This window comes from Epinephelus lanceolatus, chromosome 10 (genome assembly GCF_041903045.1).
Source record: "Epinephelus lanceolatus isolate andai-2023 chromosome 10, ASM4190304v1, whole genome shotgun sequence".
Classification (NCBI taxonomy): domain Eukaryota; kingdom Metazoa; phylum Chordata; class Actinopteri; order Perciformes; family Serranidae; genus Epinephelus; species Epinephelus lanceolatus.
The window spans coordinates 3,191,214-3,209,885 of NC_135743.1; the positions used below are offsets into that span (position 1 = coordinate 3,191,214).

The window sequence follows — 18,672 nt, forward strand, 5'->3', positions numbered from 1 at the left end:
CACAGTGACAGGGCTAACTGTTAGCATGACACAGGTAGCTGAAGGTTATTAACCAGTTTAAGGACAGAGTCGAGCTGTATCGGTGTCAGTGTGAGATTCATGGCTCTGTGTTGGATGTGAACCACAAAATGTGCTGAGTAGGGATGAGATCATGTTGTGCTGTGTTAGCTTGTGCTAACCAGGCGGAGAGAGCAGAGGCCTGCACTACCAAACAGGATTTGGAGTTAGCAAGGTAACTTAAGGGCTAACTCTGGGTTTTCAGTACCACGAAGCTGGTTCTCTTTTCACTGGGATAAATCACCGTTAACTTCAAGGTATCGGATCACAACCTGTCAACACCCTGAAATCTGACCAATCAGATCACTGAAGAAGAAAATATCCATGACTTAAGTCTGGAGTCTCTGGAGTTTAAGTCTCAGCTGACGGTGAAGTTTTGGAGAGTATTTTCAAAGTTTCTACATTTTCCAGGATTACAGAGTGTCGTTACATCCTACGCCACTGACATTTTACTGTCTCACAGACACTTTCGGTACTGTTTCACCTCCTATGAAGCAGCCTCCTTCATTCATGTTACTGATGATGATGCTCATAATTAACAGCCCCTCTTCTTCCACATAAACGCGCTTGTGGCTGATATGAAAACCCAGAGTTGACTGACCTGGCTAGCCAGCTTTGTAGTACCAGTTATTCAGACGGCAGATGTGACGGGTAAGTCAAACCAGATAACAAGAAGATATCCTGGGTAAGTTGAACTGGTTTCGTAGCACAGGCCTCAGGAGGAGAGCAGCTCAGGGAGACGGTTCCTCAGCGCTGCGTTGGACAGCAGCAAAAGCTGATTGGCAGCGAATTGAGATGACATTGTTTCCCAAATGCTCAGTTTCACATCCACACAGATGAAGTAGGAGTTTCGAAAAATACGCACCGTAAAAAAAACAATGAGGCCAAAATGTAAAAGAAAATATGTATTTTCAAAATTATCTCAGCCTAAATATCTTACTTAAAATTCTACATTTTAAGACTGAATAAGCCAACACAGTGGGGCTGTGAGGGTTAGTTGATCAATTGATCGACAGAAAATTAACTGGCAACTATTTTTATAATCAAATAATCGTAAAATAATCAGAACAAAGGCGTAAATTGAAAAATACAAAGTAAAATAGCCAAACGTGCTGGTCTCATGCTTCTTAAATGTAAGAATGTGATGCTTTTGACAGTTGGTGAGATGAGACACCATCTGAAGACATCACCTTGGGCTCTGAGAAATTACACAGCAGGTGTGTTTCACTATTTCCTGACTGTTTTATGATTCATTGAGAAAATAACGGGCAGATTAACTGATAATGAAAATAACTGTTAGTTGCAGCCCCACGACACAGATCATCAGAGTTCTCTTATGATAAAGAATCCTTCAAATATTAATTCGGATGCTTCAGCCCTTATTGTCCTGTGTGAGGAGTCTCAGGTTTGTCCTCATGTCCTTATGTCCTTTCGAAGGAGTCCGACCCTGAAATGGGACACTGGTTCATTTACTGACCTCACAGAAACAAGATTTCTGGGAAATGAAGTCCTTCTTCAGACTTTAAGAAGTTAAATCTCTCGCTGCCACTTGTGGCTGCCAGAGTGCAAACGTCTGAGTCGAGCCCATCTGGTCACCAGGAGGTCAGATCTGGTCCCATCAGCCAAAGGCGTTTCCGTTGCGAGCGGCCTGGGCGCTGATCCGGTTCCTGCTGCGGACGGGTCGGTCCCGGCTGAAGATGGTGTCCTGGTCGCTGTCCAGCTCCGACTCTGACATCATCAGGCTGGAGTTGTGCTCTGTGCTGCGGTGTTTGATGCCTGCAGAGAGGTGAGGGCTTTCATTTATAACATCTTTTATATATGCTGTCTGTTGACTCTGATTTAGAGTTCTGAATTTTGTCATTTTAATTTGGTAGTTTTACTTTTTTTTTTTTTTTTTTTAGATATTTTCAGGGCTGTTTTGCCTTTAATTGATGGACAGTTGTTAGTGTGAAAGGGGACGACATGCAGCAAAGGGCCGTAGGATGGAATTGAACCCACAGCCACTGCAGCAAGGACAAAGCCTTTGTAAATGTTACAGCTGAGCTAATGGGCGCCATGTATGAAGAAAAGAAAACGCTCTAACTGAAGAGACTCACTGAATTTAGGTCTGAGCTCCACTCGCTCCTGCTCGTCCATGTTGTCCAGGATGGTGTATTTGGTTTTCTTCCTCACTTTGGTCTGTCTCCTCCTGAACACAGTCGACACAAACAGGCTGTTCAGATACACGGTGACACTATGACCTCACCAGGATGACAGGGTTTAAAGTTCAAACATCTGGAAACATCATGTGTAAAGGTGTGCTCACCTCTTGCAGCAGCAGATGAAGGTCCAGCTGATGGACAGGATGAAGACCATGAGCATGAAGCTGGTCAGGATGACGTACAGCACCCTCCACTCTGACAGGAAGAACAGGAGGAGCCCAAAATCAAATCACCTGCGTTACATTAAACCTGCTGCGTCTAAAGAACTCATGTAACATGCCAGAAAAGCAAATATGAGCTGGACAGAAGACAAGAACTCCTTTCCTCTCCTTTTTTAGGGGAGACTAGGAGAAACACAGTGGTGGATTTAACTACGTACATTTACTCCAGTTCTGTAGTTAAGTACAAATTTGAGGTACTCATACTTGAGTATTGTTTTTCATGTCACTTTTAAGGACCAGAGTGTAAGATTTAGGGAGATTTAGTGGCATCTGGCAGTGAGGATTGCAGACTAGAGCCAGTATTTGGTTTGTCTGTTCTGTGTTACTGTAGATATATGTCAGTGTAGCGCAGCGATCACTGAAGAGGACTCGCTCCCTACTCTATGTAGATTTAAACGGCTCATTCTAAAGCCGCATTTCAACCAACCAGTACGTCACGGTTCAGTTCAGTTTGTATTTTTTCTGTTCCCACAGTGTAAAGTTGTGGATGGTCCCAACAGAAGCGTTACTTAGCGTCCCCATGTTTGGTCTCCCCTCTGTTGGGGTACCTAGCACACAGATCTGGTACTAAAAGGTGCAGCTAGAAACCCTGCAGTCTGATTGGTCAGTAGAGGACGCTCACTCTGGTTTTATGTAACCTCTGTTCATACATCAGTAAACTACAACTATAAAATGAAAGAGAAAAAAATAACTTCATTCACTGGGCCGACTGCCGGCAACTTTTAAGGTGGAACGTTAACTTGTAATGTTACTCAATGCATGAGTTGATGACGTGAATCCATCAGCACACCTTAAATTTCACTGTGACAACTTTGACCATCACTTTAGTTTTTATATGACACACACTTTTAGTAATGACTTTAAAAATATAGATTAATTTGGAGCGGATTATGTGAAGGTCATATATTCTAATCCTCACTTCCTGTGGGCTACAGCAACACTAAACCCCTGAGCTTGCCTGAGAAGGACTAAATGCACAAAGCTGCTATTTTTAAATATCCCATGGAGAGAGACTCTCACTGCAGCCTGTTCTATTTTGTTGTGAAAATGTGGGCGTGCAGCCTCGTTCTGTGGACGATAAACCAGGTGCAGACTTCCATCTGTGTCACCGCTGATGAGGAAATACAGCGAGTGCTGGACGGAGCAGTGAGTGACAACAACCCCGCCCACATTTAAGAGGACTGTCTGAACAGACCGAGGGTCTAGGTACCATGTCTGAAGGCTTACTGCTGGTTCCAAAGGGACTGGACTGAAAGGGTTTGGTGGAGACGGGACTTAGGTAATGAAAACTGTAGTTAGCAGCCCCTCAGCAGCGAGCAGCGTTGGCAAAAACACAGATTTTTTTAACATGAAACTGTTTTATTTAGTGTTTTTTTTCAAGTTCTAATCAGCTGGTCTGTTTGTTTTAGAGAGGAGGAAACCTCTGTGGATAACTCAGCTCTCGGTAAAAACCTCCTGAGCAATGAACACCGAAGGAATTCTAACCAGGAGAAGTATCAGCTGGTTGCAATCTGCAGTCCTCACCACTAGATGCCACTAAATCCCCATAAATCTGACACACTGAACCTTTTAAGTGGCATTTCAATGCAGGACTTTAAAGTGTAATGAGTATTTTAACAGTTTGGTAAAAGCACTTTTACTTTACTTACTCCTGATGTTAGAGGAGTTTGGGTCATTATTGGAAATGCAGGACTGTCTGTTATTACGTTTTTCCCTGAACTTTAAACCAGCTAAAATTAGTGCTTATAATTACCACAGTTGCTCTCTCCATCACCAAGGTAACGACGAATCAGGTTCTCCGTCCAGAAGGGGTCGCACGCACACTCTTTTGTAATTGGATCACACTGACCACGGCCCGAACAGTGAAGCAGGCACACTGAAGGAAGACAGGACAGAAAGAGATGAAAGTAAGATGACATTTCATTTGTTTTAGAACTGTTTTTTAAAGAGAATCTTTAAGGATCTAGAGATTATTTTCTTAATTATTGATTTGGTTTACAAAACATTAGAAAACAGTGAGAAAATATAATATTATAATATAGAGCCCAAAAATGAATTCTTCACATCTTGTTTTGTCCAACCAACATTTCCAAACCCCCAAATGTTGAGTTTTCTGTCCTGTAAGACCAAAGACAGCAGAAAATAAAACACTTGAGAACCTGAAAATATTATATTTTTTGGCATTTTTACTGGAAAAAAAGTTTTAAATTATTAACTGATAATCAAAAATTTCTGTCGACTGAATAATTGATTAACTGATGGTTGCAGCTCTGCTGGAGTCTGCAGAATCTGATGTGTCTGAACTCACTGACGGTGTCGACTCTCAGGACTCTGAACAGCAGGTAGTCGCTCTTCTCTCTGAGCAGCTGGTTTCTCAACAGACCCACAAGCCTGGAGCCAGAGGTCGGCCCAGAGGGGCCCCGCACTGAGAACCGCAACACCGTGCTACACACACACACACACACACACACACACAGAAACTATTCAGACACATATTTTTGCATCTTTAAAGTATTTCTTGATGGTCGAATATATTTCCAGCATTTAAAACAGATTTCTCTGATTGTTTTTCTTCAGGTTGAGAAATGTTTTTGAAGAATGTTCCAGTAAATTATTTTCTATATAATAATATAAACACTTTTGTTTTATATTAGTCTGCAGCGTAATGTACATTCAGCATCCAACTCACAAACTGTTACAGAATCAGGATGTCAGGAAACTAGTCAGTCAGTCCTTATACCAGTTTGTGAACTGGTTGGTGAGTTAGTTAACCAGTCAGTCGGTCTGTATACCAGTTCACGAACTGGTCTGTGAGTCAGGAAACCAGTCAGTCAGTCAGTCAGTCCTTATACCAGTTTGTAAACTGGTCAGTGAGTCAGTGAACCAGTGTGTCTTGGTACCTGAGGTGTGAGTGTCCCTGCAGCGCTCGGACCTGGATGTCACTGTCGAGGACGTGGAGCAGAGCGGCGAGCTGTCTGACCACCGTGTCCCTCTGAGCCACGCTGACCTGAGACACCGACACCAGCATCTCCAGCTCCACCTCCTCCCCTCCACCCGGCTCTACGGAGACACAGCAGGGACACACTTCACTGTTATCACCGCACCTTCCTACTGGGACCAACGCTTGCTACATCAACATGGACTCAGATCCACGTTCGCCATGTGATGGGCACTAAGAGCATTTACCTGGCTGGACCTCCACGGTGGCTGTGGCGGTGCTGGAACGCCCCTGAGCGTCGGTGACCCTCAGCTGGAACAGGTAGGTGCCCTCGACCAGGTTGGCCAGGTACAGTGAGGCCTGAGTCTCAGAGCCGTACAGCACTTCCTGCAGGATCCAGGATTTAGTGTTTTAACAGGATTGAATCAGATCTAATTAGATCTCATCAGTGGTGTCGTGGAGGTTGATGAGGCAGATATCGTACTGAGTAGATGGGCAGGTTACAAAGGAGGAGGTGGGTGTACTCTCCTTTATATTCCAGTGGCTTTTTTTTTAAAAGAATTCTATCCTTTAATTTACTCCAGTCTAATCTGATCTAGTGTAATCCTCTCTGGTCTAATTCTTTTTGACTCTAATGTAATCTGATCTTCAGTATCAGATAGTTTGTACTGACCCCAGCAGCAGGACTCTGGCTGTCTCTGACCCACAGGTAGTGGACCTCGCTCTGGTCTCCGTCAGTCACGGAGCCCCGCAGGACCAGAGAGCTGTTGGGCAGAGAGAGAGTGTGGCTGCCGCTGGCATGAGCGACAGGAGGAAGACTTTTGGCTGCAGGAGGAAGGACGACATAAAAAGGTCTGAATCATCAAAGAGGTCTGGTGACACTCCAGATCAGCTCTGGATTACGGGTTCTTTAGGGTTGTTAATAAACATTATTTTTATATAGATTGATTGTTTTGTCTATAAAATGTCAGCAAAGATTAAACACATGAAGTGTACAGTAAACCCTCTCACCCTCCTGGACCCTGACGGTCAGTGAAGCGCTGTCTGTCGCCCCCTGCTGGTCAGAGACAGTCAGTCTGAAGGTGTAGCGTCCAACCCGAAGGCCTGTCGCTGTGGCCACTGCCTGGTCCGCTCCCTCCAGCTTTAACCCCGGGGGGCCACTGAAAACAACAAAGTGATGAAGAAACCACAGGTGAGTCTCTGAGGGAAGTATTAATCTTCAGAAACATCCTGAGCCCATGAGTCCTACCTGACTGCGTCCCAGTGGTATCTGATGACGCCATGGTCGTCGGTGCTTCCGCTGCCGTCCAGGGACAAGCTGCTCACCGGGAGAAGCAGCTTCCTGTCAGGACCCACGACAGCCACGGGGCGAAGGTTTGACCCCATGACCTCTGATACTGAACGAAAGGAGAGAGAACAGGACAGTGAATTTAATTAAGGTATGGTTTATTTCAGTGGTTCCAAACTTTCTCTATTCATCTGTACCAATTTCTGTCCATATGCTGCTGCTCTGTCAGTTTCTGTTTAAGTGCTTGTGGATGGATTCTTCTGCTGTGTTAAAGAAAAAAACTCCCATACATCTACATCAGCTAATCAACAGCGTAGATTATATTTCACATATTAGATTTCATTAAAATAATAAATATTTAACATTTTTAATAATATTTGTTTATATATTAATGTCACTAAAATAAATATAAGGAATACTTTTATTATGAAATTAATCCTAATGTAAGATATTTTACATTTAAGATATTTTTCGTATTTCTTTACTTAGAATATTCCCAAAAATAAATAAATAAAAAAAGGCGCACAGATTCCAGTAGTGACAGTGAGGCTACATGTTATCTGAACATCCACAGGTGCATTTATTCAGAGTTTACGCTGGTTTTTATTCTGCCTCACTCAAAATTAAGCAATCAGCCCGTACCTGTGAGGCAGCTAAATATTCTCAGTCACACTGTTTATGCTGTTGTATTATTTCCACACAAGTTTCAGATTTAACTGTAGAAAATGTGACACTACTGTGAACTGTGTGTCTGAGACAGTCTTGAGCAGCACTGGGGCTCCGCAGGGGACAGTACTGGTGCCATTCCTATTCACCCTGTACATGTCAGACTTTCAACACCACTCTGAGTCCTGCCATGTCCAGAAGTACTCAGACGACACTGTGATCATGGCGTGTATCTGCAGTGATGGTGAAGGCGAATATAGGTGAGGACCTTCACTTGCTGGAGTGGCATAAACCACCTCGTGCTGAACACCTCCAAGACCAAGGAGATGGTCATAGACCTCCGTAGGTCAAAGTCCACTCCGCTCCCGCCAGTCAGCATAGGGGGAGTGGACATTGAGGTGGTGGGGTCATACCGGTACCTGGGCGTCCACCTTGACAACAGGCTGGACTGGTCGACCAACTCTGATGCCCTCTTCAAGAAAGGTCAGAGTCGGCTCCACTTCCTTCGCAGGCTGCAGGCCTTTAACGTGTGCGGTGACATGCTGTACATGTTTCACAAGTCAGTGGTGGAGAGTGCTCTGCTGTATGCTGTAGTCTGCTGGGGAGGAAACCTGACGGACAGGAACAGGAAACGGTTGGATAAGCTCATCCGGAAAGCTGGCTCAGTGCTGGGCAGAAGCCTGGACTCGGTGGAAACTATGACCGAGAGATGCCTGAGGAGGAAGGTGCAGTGCATACTTGACTGTGTTAACTATCCCCTGCACTGGATCTTGGCTGGACAAAAAAGCAGCCGCAGCCGCAGCCGCAGTCTCCTGTCGCTGCGGTGCAGGACTGAGAGGTTCAGGACGTCCTTCATCCTGACAGCCATCAGATTTTTTAATGCCTGAGTTGGGGGAGGGAGCACATCTATCTATCTATCTATCTATCTATCTATCTACATCCATCAGCTGTTTGTTCTAAACATTAACACACTGCTGCACGTATCCTGGAGCAGCCCCACGTACTGAGAACAGGTCACTGTGTGTGTGGACTGCACATTTCAAAGTTTCCATTGTCGTACCGTTCACTTTACCCGACTCTGCGGCAGTCGTAGCAGAGGGTGTGGTCATGGTTGGAGGGTTGGTGCTGGGAGGTGAGGTGCTGGTGGGTTCAGAGTTCACGGCTCTGTCGGGGAGGTTTGTGGTGGTCAATGGAGCTTCAGCTGCTGACTGGAACATCTTTAGTGGGTCTGTGGGGCAACAAGAGAACACAAATAATTTCCTTATTAATGTGATAAACAGTAGAAAGTCTTATTTTTCAAGGCCCTTGACAATACTGTGCAATAATAATTCAACCGTGCATTTCTTTCTTGTTTAATTCTTACCTATTCTACTCTTAGTTTGTTTTTTATTTAACCTTTGTTTAACCAGAAAAAAACCTCTTGAGATTAAAGATATCTTTCTTGCAGAGTGTCCTGGCTGAGACAGGCAGTAACATAAAGTTACAGGCAGCAACATAAAACAAAAATACAAAATAAAAAATACCAGTACCAGTTGTGGGTTCAGGGGAAACTGAAGCATCAAGTGTAACTGTGGGCACCGTCCTCTCAACAGCGTTTCCAAGGGACACCGTCAGGGATCGATCTGCAGGTGAAGGAAGTGATAAATTTTCTGTTTTATTTCAGCTTGAAACTTTGGAGGGGAAAAAGATAAAACACTTATTTAACTTTAAAATGTGTGCAGTGCATGTGCTGCTTTCAGTCGGATGATACGACCACTGGTGGGCGCCAAATTCAGTATTTTTCAAATAATAATTCATAAATAATATTATAAATACACAGTTTTAAAAGTGGTTGTTAAACATCATACTTGCAGGTCTACCTGGCTGCATGGACGTGCTGATGGGCCTACGGGGCGCAGCTGGGGTGGAAGGAGAAGTCCTTATATGGTCGTGTTGGGTGGAGTCAGTTGTTGGTTTCTGTAGGAGTGATGGAGTCAGTGATGTTGACCCAGAGCTGCTTTGTGTTTTGGTCTGAAAAGAAAGACACGACAGTTTATTCACAGAGTGAGACGATCATTTGTCCTAAGCGCTTATCAACCTCAACCATTCACACTCACATTCACACCTACGGACAATTTAGAGTCACCAATTAACCTGCATGTCTTTGGACTGTGGGAGGAAGCTGGAGCACCTGGAGGAAACCCACGCTGACACAGGGAGAACCCTCTTTATGTCTGCAACTGTTTCCAGTCTAGCTGCATCCAGTTATTAAGCTAAGCTAGGCTAACCCCGTCCTGACTCCAGCTCCATACTGAACACAGATATCAGACTAATATCCATCTGAACACCTCACTGTTGGCGGTAAAGACAATAAAAACATACCAAAATGTTGAACTCTATCTTGCTCCCCTCCCTTGTAGTATGCTGTCATGATGAGCTCTTCACTGCTGCAGTGAGTAGTAATGAAATTAGCCTCATTAACCTGATTAACTCGATTCCTCACTGCTTTCTCTGCAGCAGTAGCAGGTTCAGTCGGTCTCTTGGTGTCATCCTGGTCTCCCTGACTGATGTTCCACCCAGAGGAGGCTCTATTCTGGGCCACACTGCTTCCTGTCAGCCCCGTCTCCGGACCATCCTCTGCCTCCGATTGGTTGAACCCGTCTCTTGCCTCCAAGGACAGCTGATCGGTCGTGGCCTCGGCCTCCAAGCCAGCCCCTCCCCTTTCCTCCTGGCTCCCCTCTGGATTAGAGCTGCAACAATTTATTGATTAGTCAAGTAATCTATTTGTCGATCGACAAAACAATAATTAGCAACTTTTGTAACCATCAAATAATCATAAAAGGTTATTGTTTTAAGCTACTATTTTAAATCAGCTGGTCTGTTTGTTTTGGAGAGGAAGAGACCTCTGTGGATAATTCAGCTCCTGAAAACCTCCTGAACATCTGCATCTCAAACTATCAGAGAAAAAGGACGAGCTCATGTTAGCAGGTGCTGGGCTAGCAGCCTGTCGATATGCTGAACAGCACAGGAGAAACGCCTATTTGTAACGTGAAACTGATTTATTCAGTGTTTTTACTGGTTTGTTTTGCAGAGGAAGAGACCTCTGTGGATAATTCAGCTCCTGGTAAAAACCTCCTGAACAATGAACACTGAAGGAATCCTAACCGGGAGAAGTTTCAGCTGGTTGCAATCTACAGTCCTCACCACTAGATGGCACTAAATCCCCCTAAATCCTACAAACTGTTCCTTTAAACATGAGAGTTTGATGCTTTTTGTCCTACATGATAATAAACTGAATAGTTTTGAACTGTTTGTCAGATCAAACTATTTAAAGATGTGGGCATGTGTCACTATTTTCTGACATTGTATTGAGAAAACGATCAAAATCAATTAATCCAGAAAATAAGAGGCAGATTAATCGATAATGAAAACAATCATTTGTTGCAGCCCTACTCTGAATACTCCACATCCAGCATGCCGGGGTCGGAGAAATCCTGCTGGGGCCCATCAAACAGAGCAAGGTCCTTCAGTGCCTCCAGGTCCCCAGGGGCCTCAGAGGACCGTGATGGGGGCCTCCAGCGGCCGCCGTATGGCTCTCCTCTCACCAAAGACTGCAGCACCAGCGTCTGCGGGGACGCTCTCCGCAGGAAGGCGAGGAAGGAGTCGGCCCCGGGTCTCTCTCGGGGCTGGCAGTTCTCCCTCTGCTGGCAGCTCAGGATGTAGCAGCGGCCCTCGAAGAGCCAGGCCAGGTCGTAACCCGGCAGGTCACAGCATGCCGCCACACACTGCTGCAGAGACGCCACTCCAGGCACCCGCAGGATACCGCTGCTCTCCACTGCTGGGGACACAACTGCCTCGGAGAAGGTCGCCCCCTGCCAGCACTGAGACGCCACTGCAGCTGCAACACAACACAGTACCCAGTTTATTTTATTAATGAGCATTTTTTCTTTTATATAGTTATTACTTCCTTTATCGAAGGTCAAATGATTAAAAAGTTGAAAAACCAAAAGGAAAACTTGTGATTTTGAGCTAAAAATAAAATCAAATCGAAATGAAATCTGTAAAGAAAAACAAACGCCAGGGGTTCTCCTGAAAATAATTTAAAAGTTGAAGATGAAATCCTGGAGACATCTATTGCACGTCTGTCCGTCCTGGAAGAGGGATCCCTCCTCAGTTGCTCTTCCTGAGCTTTCTACCATTTTTCCCCCGTTAAAGGGTTTTTTTGGGGAGTTTTTCCTGATCAGCTGTGAGGGTCCTAAGGACAGAGGGATGTTGTATGCTGTAAAGCCCTGTGAGGCAAATTGTGATTTGTGATATTGGGCTTTATAAATAAAATTGAATTGAAATTGAATTAAATGAAATATCACTATTTTAAGCTCAGATTTGGTTATGTTTATTTCTGAGAGAAGCGTTTGTCCCACATAATGTGCTCAAGTACCACTGTATGTTTAAAAATTCAACCATTATATCTGCTGGTGTGATGTAAATTTGGCGATTTTTTTTTTAAAGATAATTTTTTTGGCCCCTTGCCTTCATTAGATAGGACAGTCCAGGTGTGAAGTGGGGAGAGAGAGAGAGGGTTAGGGTTAAGTTGGGATTAAAACTCAGCGCTCTGAAAAGAGCGTTCTGAGGGGCATGGGCTCTCCTGGACTGGCAGTGTGGGAATACTTAAAAATGTGGGGCAACGGGGGCGTCGTTATTTATTAAGGAAGCTCCTGTCTACCAGGGTCTCTGGAGAAATAACCTGGTGACTGTCGATGAGATTTATGGGATAAGTAAATAGATAAGTAGGTCCATGAATACATCAGTAAATAAATAAATCGATCATTAAGTATGTTTAATCATAAATCAGCTGACCTACGTAAAAGATCTTAGTGTGTTGAATTAAAGAAACTGATACAGTATAATGACGCATGTGTGGGGTTAAAATGTGATTATTTTTTTTTTTAAAAAGAATGCGTTTGGAAGGAATGTTTTCTTTAAAAATCAGTGGTAAAATAAATACATAATACAGCCATTTAAAATTGTATGCCCCTCCCCTTAGCCAAAATAAAAGTGCTTAAAAAATTACTTGACATGCCTCCCCCTTTTTGCACCACCTCCTCCCCCCTCATAAATAATGAACAGTCCCTAAAGTGACCCCACATTGGCTATTCTGTTGTTCTTTACAGAGTTGGGAGCTTATATTGTGATATGTCGTCCCGTTTAGAGCAAAACTGTGTGTCTGGATCAGGATGACCAAAACTTATGTTGCTTTGAGAAAACACGGAAGTAGCATCAGTTAATCCTGTTCCTAAAAATAACAACACAAATATTAAAAACTTGAACAACTCAAATGTCAGACCAACATGAATGGTGAATGTTTTACCTTCCACACAGTGAAGCAGCAGCAGAAACGTTTTCTCCCACATGGTCGACCTGAAACAGACCCATCACAGCTTTACTGGAAACTGGACTCTTACTGGGAGAGAGCCAGAACATGCAGCCTGTATCATGCAAATCACTTTAATACCACATGGTGTGACATGAACACAATTTTAGCATTTTAAGTAAATGACAAATTGACTTGATTTCACTCATTACACACACACACACACACACACACACACACACACATATATATATATATATATATATATATATATATATATATATATTTTTTTTTTTTTTGTGATCAAATTTTTTTTTTTTTGAAATCTTGGAAACATGGGCAGTCATAAATTACATTTTACACCATTACACATATCTTAAAAACAAATATCATTAGTAATTTAATGTAACAGCACACTTCATGATCTAAAAAGTTATTTTCTGTGAACAGGAACAGTAACGTGTAACTGTAACTTTGCTCCTGAGCAGTTTCAGCACCACGTCGCCGGACAGCTCCACCGGGAGCCCCGCCCGCCCCGCAGACAACACTCTGCTCAAAATAAACGCACCTTCATCCCTCCCTGACACCGCAATAATCTGATATATGATAGTAACACCATATTGATTCATTTACATGAAAACACCGCACAACAGTCGCGTTTGTCTGCCTGGATGATGCGCAAATTCTTCTCCTTAAAAGACCCTCCGTCCAAACTCCATTGAAAATTCTATCAGTTAAAAATTTTCTTGCTCGTGGATAAAAATATACAACTGATGACATTTTAATAAAAGCTGTTTCTGTATCTGTGTATATCACTTTAAAATTCGGCCTACATTTATCATACTAAACAGCACGTCTTCCACTAAAACCTCCGCCTTTTTAATAAGTCTTCCTATAACGCCCATCACATAAACATTAGCTTTATATACAAGAGTTTCAATTGGGGTTGTATTGAAATCACCTTCAGCCAATATGGTGAGACATGTATTAATGCACGGTGCTCAAAAAGTGGCCACTAGTGATGGAAATCTTGTTTTAAATGATTTCTGTTTTCCGCATTTCAACTTGTTAGAAAACGTAATATTAGAGGATTTGTGAATGGACCCTGGTGTAGATAACGCAGGCTAGCAGTACAGTGTGATGATAATCTAAGCTAACGTCTCTCAACACTGAAATATTTCTGATGTTTATTCATTTTAAGGACAAAAGGCGACAGAGTGTCCGCAGCTACAACACATTAACCCCCCTCGTGTCGTCATTGTCAGTTTGGACGTTTAAACACCTGAGCGTCCGTGCTAAGAAACAAAACGTTAACGCACCTGGTTGCTGGCCCGCTTCCTCCCAGTTCTCCCAGTGGATCCTCACTGGTTCCCCAAGATGGACCCAGTCAGTCCTGGAGGTTACATACTGGAGTCTTACTGGGTGCGGTTTGATTGGTTACAGGCTGGTGTTTACGAGGAGGTGAATGTGTGTGTGGAGCTGCAGGGCCTGAACACATCCCTGACCGTGGACCATGAACATCACTGTGACAGGAGACACTGTCACACCTCATCCCAGCAGTGCACAGGGGATTTATCTGCGGACATTAATACTGTGGGCTACTTGAATACAAATTCGAGGTACTTGTACTTTACTTGAGTACTTTCATTTTATGATACTTGTACTCTAGTCAGGGGCGGATCATGAGACAGTGGGCCCCTGGACACAGATACACAAAGGGCCCCTCCACCTCTATGACACATGAGCAAGACACAGACTTTGGTTTTACGTCTTTCTGTAGTCGTTATTCATCTTTATATGTTAGACAGATTAGAAAGCTGTATTATAGATTCTGTGTCTATATTATGATATTTCTTTTTTCTCATTTTCATTTTTTACAATCATACATGCTTAATAAGCTTCTTCTTTTTTTTTTTTTTCTTTTACAAATTCAGTATTTTCCTCACCCTGACACTTTGCCATTGCTCTGTTAGCTCTTTGTTTGAACAGCGTACTTTTCTGATGCAGGATAAGGCTGTTAAATAAAACTTGAATAATAATCTAAACATTTAAAATAACTTTATTTAGTGTTCTTCGCATAAATTAATGAATTAATGAATTCTGAGATATAGTATGTGTGTATATATGTATACATATTTATATACTGTACATATAAAACTGGCGGGTTCAAGTCCCTGTTCAGACCAAATATGGAGTATGGACTGGTAGCTGTAGAGGTGCCAGTTTGCCTCCTGGTCACTGCCGAGGTGCCCTTAAGTGAGACAACGAACCCCCAGCTGCTCGGAGCGCCTGTCCATGTGCAGCCCCCTCACTCTAACATCTCTCCATTTAATGCATGTATACGTGTGTGTATTTTGGGCCTGTGTGTGTATCACAACAGAGTGAAAACATTGAAGAAGAATATATATAATTATTCTTTTTTTAAAGTTGTGATTAGTATAAATAAACAGTTTTGAAAGTGCTTGTTAAAGATGACATCATACTTGCAGTCTACCTGGCTGCATGGACGTGCTGATGGGCCTATGGGGCGTGGCTGGGGTGGAAGGAGAAGTCCTTATATGGTCATGTTGGGTGGAGTCAGTTGTTGGTTTCTGTAGGAGTGATGGAGTCAGTGATGTTGACCCAGAGCTGCTTTGTGTTTTGGTCTGTAAAGAAAGACACGACAGTTCATTAACAGAGTGAGACGATCATTTATTTTCTGTAACGAATTTAACCTGTCAGGGATCACAGGGAGGCTGGAGCCTATCCCAGCTGAGACTGGGCGACCCCCGGGCTGGTGGGAGACAGACAACCATTCACACTCACATTCACACCATGGGCAATTTAGAGTCGGGCAGCATGGTGGTGTAGTGGTTAGCAGCGTTGCCCCACAGCAAGAGGGTTCCTGCGTTTTAAAACCTGGGGTGGGGGAGCCCTTCTGTGCAGAGTTTGCATGTTCTCCTTGTGTCAGCGTGGGTTTTCTCTGCGTGCTCCGGCTTCCTCCCACAGTCCAAAAACATATATATATATGTATATGTATATATGTATGCATATATATATATATATATATGTATTAAGTTTTTTTACACCCCTTAAAATCAAAAAAGCGAACCTTATTGGGGGTCGGGACCCCCAGATTTAAACCAGTGCTCTAGAATATATTTTAACACATTCCTGCCTTGCTCTACCATTTTAAACAGTTACATTGTACATGTTTTAAATAGTATTTTAGAAATGTTTTTATTGTATTTTATTTCTTTTATATATTTGTATTTCTTGTATGTGCATCAAAGAACCAAAGCAAACTTCTGTATGTGAAAACATTCTTCGTAAGAAACCGGATTCTGATTTGTGTTGATGTAAATAAATATAACGTTGTTATGTTAAACCTACTGAGTGAGTCATCTTCTTCATACACCATCTCTGCATTACCTCAAACTGACCAGCAGGAGCGCTAATGAGCTCTCCACTTCCGGTCTGACCCGGATTCATAACAACAGCTGGAAACGGCTAACAAGCTAACTAACCGACTCAGGCTGCTACTTTTGTTTATTATTCACGGTTACGGTCCGTTTACCGCAGCGGGGAGTTTCACCGGCGGCAGAACGGATCGATAGCTGGAGGCTGTCGTCACTAACGCACTGAGAGATGACATAAAGACGGTTACTGCGTTAGTTTGTTACCGTTAGCAGCCGTTAGCGGCATCACCTGAACCGCCCGCTGCTTGCTAACATTAGCCTGCTGCAACACACACACACACACACACACACCGTCATCAACAACAACAGCGGACCTGTCAACATCAGCTGGTAACAATAAACACACGCTTTTGTAAAGGTTTTAACGTGGACGTTAACGTTTTGTTTTTGTGTTGCTAACGGTTAATTTCAAGTAGCTAACGTCGGTTAGCTAGCATGCTAATTTGGAGATGTTTGTGTTGCTGAATCATGTGACTGCCCCTCCAGCTGCACCAGTTAGCTGAGGTGGAGGATTACACCTATAGATGTTTTAAGATACATATCCGTGTTTGCTTTACATCTGCTTTTATGTCGGGCTGTTAAATCCAGAAGTTTGGTCACATTAAAGACACGATAAAGTTAATGATATGAAGCAGGGAGTGAAGGAAGCGATGGAGGCTTTAACCTGCTTCCTGATGGTGGAGTTTAACCTCTATTTAATGGTTAAATAGTAACTGTGTGGTCAAAATAAGCGGGCAGATCTGGCTGTTTTTGCACCTTATTAATAATCTTTGTTTTGCACTGTATGTATTTGGAGTTTTTCCCAATTTGTGTTGTAGCTGCTATACAACAATGTCCCTCAGGATAAATCAAGTTTTATCTTAGACAGCAGTGTTCTTCCTTTGCAGCAGTGTGAGCTTTAATTTTGTAGAATCTTTATCTTTTTCCCTGCACTGTTTGGCTGTGTGTTGTATCTCTGAAACTGAAACTCTTTTCCTCAAACACTAATGAGGGCCAGGACATGTTGGTTTGTCCAATAAATGTTCTCCATGTTTCTTCTTTTACTGGTTTATTCTGGTTGACACGGAGGCAGCTGTTAATGGTGGTTACTGTTTGTTGTTCTTGTTCTTGTTGTGACTTCACATCTGCTCGACACTAAAGCTCGTAACACCTAAAAGTATCTGGAGGTTGTATTAAGTATGGTCTCCTGAGTGGAGCCCAAATTTAGTTAGCTTCTAAAGCAGACAGGGAACAGAGGAAACAAAGCAGATACATATTCTTGCAGTTAAATCGTGATCTTTTTAAACTTATTTGTGTTGTAATGTTTCCACAGACGTTGAGGCGTGATGGGGAATCAGCTGGCGGGGATCGCCCCGTCACAGATCCTGTCTGTAGACAGCTACTTCTCAGATATCCATGACCATGAGTACGACAAGAGCCTGGGCAGCACCCGCTTCTTCAAGGTAGCCCGGGCCAAACACCGTGAGGGCCTGGTGGTGGTCAAAGTCTTCGCCATCCAGGACCCTTCGCTACCTCTGACCAGCTACAAACAGGAGCTGGAGGAGCTGAAGATCAGACTGCACTCCTGCCAGAACTGTTTGCCCTTTCAGAAAACCTCCCTGACAGAGAAAGCAGCCATCTTGTTCCGTCAGTACGTCCGGGACAACCTGTACGACCGCATCAGCACCCGACCCTTCCTCAACAACGTGGAAAAACGGTGGCTTGCCTTCCAGATCCTCAACGCCGTCGACCAGGCGCACAAAGCTGGCGTCCGCCACGGTGACATCAAGACTGAGAATGTGATGGTGACCAGCTGGAACTGGGTGCTGCTCACTGACTTTGCCAGCTTCAAGCCCACGTACCTACCAGAGGACAACCCCGCAGACTTCAACTACTTCTTCGACACGTCCAGGCGGAGAACGTGCTACATCGCACCAGAGAGGTTTGTGGATGGAAGCATGTTCACCACAGAGAGCGACCAGAATACACCGCTGGTGGATCTGACCAACAACAACCAGAGGAGCAGAGGGGAGCTCAAACAGGCCATGGACATCTTCTCTGCAGGTACACAGATATTTAAACATTATGATTCTGGATCAGGGTCAAATCAGGAGTAATCTAATATTTTTTCAAAGCATTCATCAGATTTTAGATGATAAATAAAACACCACAGCTAAAATCATGACCAGCACTCATCTGACTCACTGTGCTGTTCATATTAACCTCATGATTAGTTTTACTGCAGCTGCACAGAAGGTAATTTAAAGCTCAAGAACCATCTTAACGACGATCTAAATATGCACATTAAACTATTAGACATTGAGTTCACAGATTTTTACGGTTTTATGTAAGTGACCTAAAAGAGATTCAAATCGAATTGTAAATTATCAAATAAAATAGAAGAATTACTAATTTAAGTGTACTTCTGTTCAGTTTTTAACTGACAATTGATGCAAACTTGTGCTTAATGTATTTCTTTAATATAAATATATTTATTTTTCTTAAAAGTATCCC

General features: G+C 43.3%; 2 protein-coding genes across 4 annotated transcripts in view; one reads left to right on the top strand and one right to left on the bottom strand.

Moving 5' to 3' along the window:
- Positions 1-951: 951 nt before the first annotated feature.
- On the bottom strand, positions 952-14,179 carry kiaa0319 (KIAA0319 ortholog). Of its 2 annotated transcripts, none has more exons than XM_033639843.2 (17): positions 14,041-14,179; positions 12,719-12,768; positions 10,804-11,248; positions 9,833-10,100; positions 9,231-9,381; positions 8,901-8,993; positions 8,432-8,599; positions 6,667-6,814; positions 6,429-6,577; positions 6,091-6,242; positions 5,666-5,804; positions 5,380-5,539; positions 4,788-4,924; positions 4,233-4,355; positions 2,363-2,453; positions 2,154-2,245; positions 952-1,833 (listed from the first exon to the last, which is right to left on the bottom strand). In XM_033639843.2, the coding sequence occupies exons 2-17, from the start codon at positions 12,759-12,761 to the stop codon at positions 1,676-1,678; spliced, it is 2,517 nt and encodes an 838-aa protein (XP_033495734.1). In that variant the 5' UTR covers positions 12,762-12,768; positions 14,041-14,179; the 3' UTR covers positions 952-1,675. The 2 variants fall into 2 exon arrangements, with proteins under 2 accessions (XP_033495734.1, XP_033495733.1); XM_033639842.2 differs by having other exon boundaries at positions 9,219-9,381.
- Positions 14,180-16,187: 2,008 nt separating this feature from the next.
- Positions 16,188-18,672, top strand: part of pik3r4 (phosphoinositide-3-kinase, regulatory subunit 4) — a 40,088-nt gene continuing 37,603 nt past the window's right edge. For both annotated transcript variants that reach the window (XM_033640709.2, XM_033640710.2), the window contains exons 1-2: positions 16,188-16,509; positions 17,492-18,222. In XM_033640709.2, the coding sequence (XP_033496600.2) occupies positions 17,505-18,222 (718 nt within the window). In that variant the 5' untranslated portion in view covers positions 16,188-16,509; positions 17,492-17,504. The remainder of the gene's footprint in view (positions 16,510-17,491; positions 18,223-18,672) is intronic.